General features: G+C 40.3%; 1 protein-coding gene across 1 annotated transcript; it reads left to right on the top strand.

Moving 5' to 3' along the window:
• Positions 1-2,026: 2,026 nt before the first annotated feature.
• On the top strand, positions 2,027-2,503 carry LOC139033141 (ribonuclease H-like). Its single transcript, XM_070461893.1, has one exon. It carries the CDS (start codon positions 2,027-2,029, stop codon positions 2,501-2,503), a length of 477 nt encoding a protein of 158 aa, XP_070317994.1.
• Positions 2,504-2,774: the final 271 nt, after the last annotated feature.

Genomic DNA, 2,774 nt, shown 5'->3' with positions numbered 1-2,774 from the left:
GGACAAGCCAAAACATATGACTTCAGTGTATCTGTCAGTTGTGACTGGGATTCGGTGCTATTTTCACACGAGTTTCTGATTGTGCCCGAGTCTCCCTCACCCCTTTTGGGGAGGGATATACTGAGCAAGGTCCATGCCTCTGTTTTCATGAATATGGAGTCTTCCCTTTCTCTCCTTTTAATTGAACAAAATGTAAATCCTAGAGTATGGGCTGATGGAAAATCTGTGGGTTGAGAACAAAATGCTATTCCTGTAGTTCTAAAGCTCAAAGACCCACACTATTTCCACATAAGAAGCAGTATCCACTGAAACCTGAGGTTAAGGAAGGGTGAAAACCCATCATTGAGAATTTAAAGGAGCAGGGACTATTAATTTCCTGTAACAGTCCATGCAAGGCTCCTATTTTGGGTATAAAGAAATCAAATGGTAAATGGAGACTAGTTCAAGATTTACAAATAATAAATGAGGCTGTAGTTCCTTTACACCTGTGGTGCCTAATCCTTATACTCTATTGTCTGAAATTCCTGAACGAGACAAATATTTCTCAGTAATTGATTTGAAAGATGCCTTCTATTCAGTGCCTTTGGTGGAGGAAAGTCAATTTCTATTTGCCTTTGAGGACCCTATGCAGCCAGCTTCTCAGTTAACCTGGACAGTTTTGCCCCAGGGATTTCATGACAGTCCTCACTTATTTGGACAAAGTTTGTCACGGGATCTACAAAACTTTAATAGCTCCAAAGCAGTGGTGTTACAATATGTAGATGATATTTTGCTCTGTGCTGAGACAGAGGAAGCTTGTTCATGAGCCTCAGAAGACTTCTTAAACTTTCTGGCAGGTTGCGGTTACAAGGCATCAAGAGAAAAGGCTCAACTTTGTCAACAATCTGTTACATATCTGGGCCTAATCATATCAGAAGGGACTAGGGCCATAGGCCTGAGAGAATTAAACCTATACTAAATCATCCCCTACCTATGACTTTAAGACAATTGAGAGGATTTTTGGGAATCACAGGCTACTGTCGCATTTGGATTCCGGGTTATGGGGAACTTGCCCGGCATTTATATAAACTTATAGCTGAAACTCAGCAAGCCGGAACCGACAAACTGGTTTGGTCTCCAGATACTCAAAAGGCTTTTAAGGTTCTTCAGACTGCTCTCCTGCAAGCTCCTGCTCTGAGCTTGCCCACAGGGTCAGAATTTAATTTGTTTGTCACTGAAAGAAAAGGTGTGGCCTTGGGAGTTTTGACACAACCCCGAGGGCCTCACCAGCAACCTATTGCTTATCTAAGCAGAGAATTGGATATAGTTTCACGTGGGTGGCCCCACTGCCTAAGAGTAATTGGGGCAGTGGCTTTATTAGCACCTAAAGCTTTAAAAATAATTAATGGACAAAACCTTACTGTACTGACTTCTTATGATGGGAGTGAAATCTTAAAGTCTAAGGTTAATATTTGGATGACAGAGAGTAGGCTTCTTTTTTTTAAATTTTTATTTTTTTTATTAGTTCGAGGCTAATTACAATATTGTAGTGGGTTTTGTCATACATTGACATGAATCAGCCATGGATTTACATGTGTTCCCCATCCCGATCCCCCCTCCCAACTCCCTCTCCACCCGATTCCTCTGGGTCTTCCCAGTGCACCAGGTCCAAGCACTTGTCTCATGCATCCAACCTGGGCTGGTGATCTGTTTCACCCTAGATAATATACATGTTTCGATGCTGTTCTCTTGAAACATCCCACCCTCGCCTTCTCCCACAGAGTCCAAAAGTCTGTTCTATACATCTGTGTCTCTTTTTCTGTTTTGCATATAGGGTTATCGTTACCATCTTTCTAAATTCCATATATATGTGTTAGTAGAGAGTAGGCTTCTTAAATATCAGTCATTGTTAGAAGGACAAGTAACTAAGCTCAAAGTTTGTGGAAATTTAAATCCTGTCACTTTCCTTCCTGAGAAGGAAAATGAAACACCTGATCATGATTGTTCCCAATTCCTAACTTTAAACTATGCAGCTCAGGAAGATCTAATGGATTCCCCATTAGACAATCCTGACATGGAAATATTTACAGATGGCAGTTCTTTTATTCGGGATGGAAAGCATAAAGCAGGTTATGCAGTGGTGACTGTTGAACAGGTTTTAGAAGCAAAATCTCTCCCCCAGGGAACCAGTGCCCAGTTAACGGAGCTTGTGGTTCTGACCCGAGCTCTAGAGTTAAGCAAAGGGCAGCGAGTAAATATCTACAGTAATTCTAAGTATGCTTATTTGACTTTACATGCTCATGCTGCAATATGGAAAGAAAGACAGTCTAAAACAGCAACAGGAGAACCTATTAAACGTTTCAGAGAGATTGAGAGACTTTTAACTGCTATATATTGTCCTAAAGAAGTAGCTGTTATGCATTGCAAAGGACACAACAGGGATGGGAGTAAAATAGCTGAAGGTAATCAACTGGCTGACTGTCAAGCCAGAAAAGCAGCACTTTATGAAACCCCTTCACTGTAGACACCTTTGATCTGGACAGGTCCTATAGAACAGGAAAAACCACAATATACTGAGGAAAAATTTAAAAAGATATGCAGAAAGAAGAGCAAAGATTACTGATAAAAGATGGTTACAGTCTGAGGATGGAAGATTAATAATTCCTGAAAGTGCTCAATAGAAAATTCTTAAAGGTTTACACCAGAGTTTTCATTTGGGTGCAGAGAGTACTTTCCAGATGGCTTCTTGTTTCTTTGAAGGTAAAAATATAATAAAAACTTTACAAATCATTATC

Source organism: Odocoileus virginianus, chromosome X (genome assembly GCF_023699985.2).
Source record: "Odocoileus virginianus isolate 20LAN1187 ecotype Illinois chromosome X, Ovbor_1.2, whole genome shotgun sequence".
NCBI classification, from domain to species: domain Eukaryota; kingdom Metazoa; phylum Chordata; class Mammalia; order Artiodactyla; family Cervidae; genus Odocoileus; species Odocoileus virginianus.
Note: the sequence above shows the minus strand (reverse complement) of the source record. Positions and strands in the feature narration are given on the sequence as shown.

Coding starts and splice junctions, on each gene's coding strand:
- LOC139033141 (XM_070461893.1), top strand. CDS start 2,027: ATGGATTCCCCATTAGACAATCCTGACATGGAAATATTTACAGATGGC.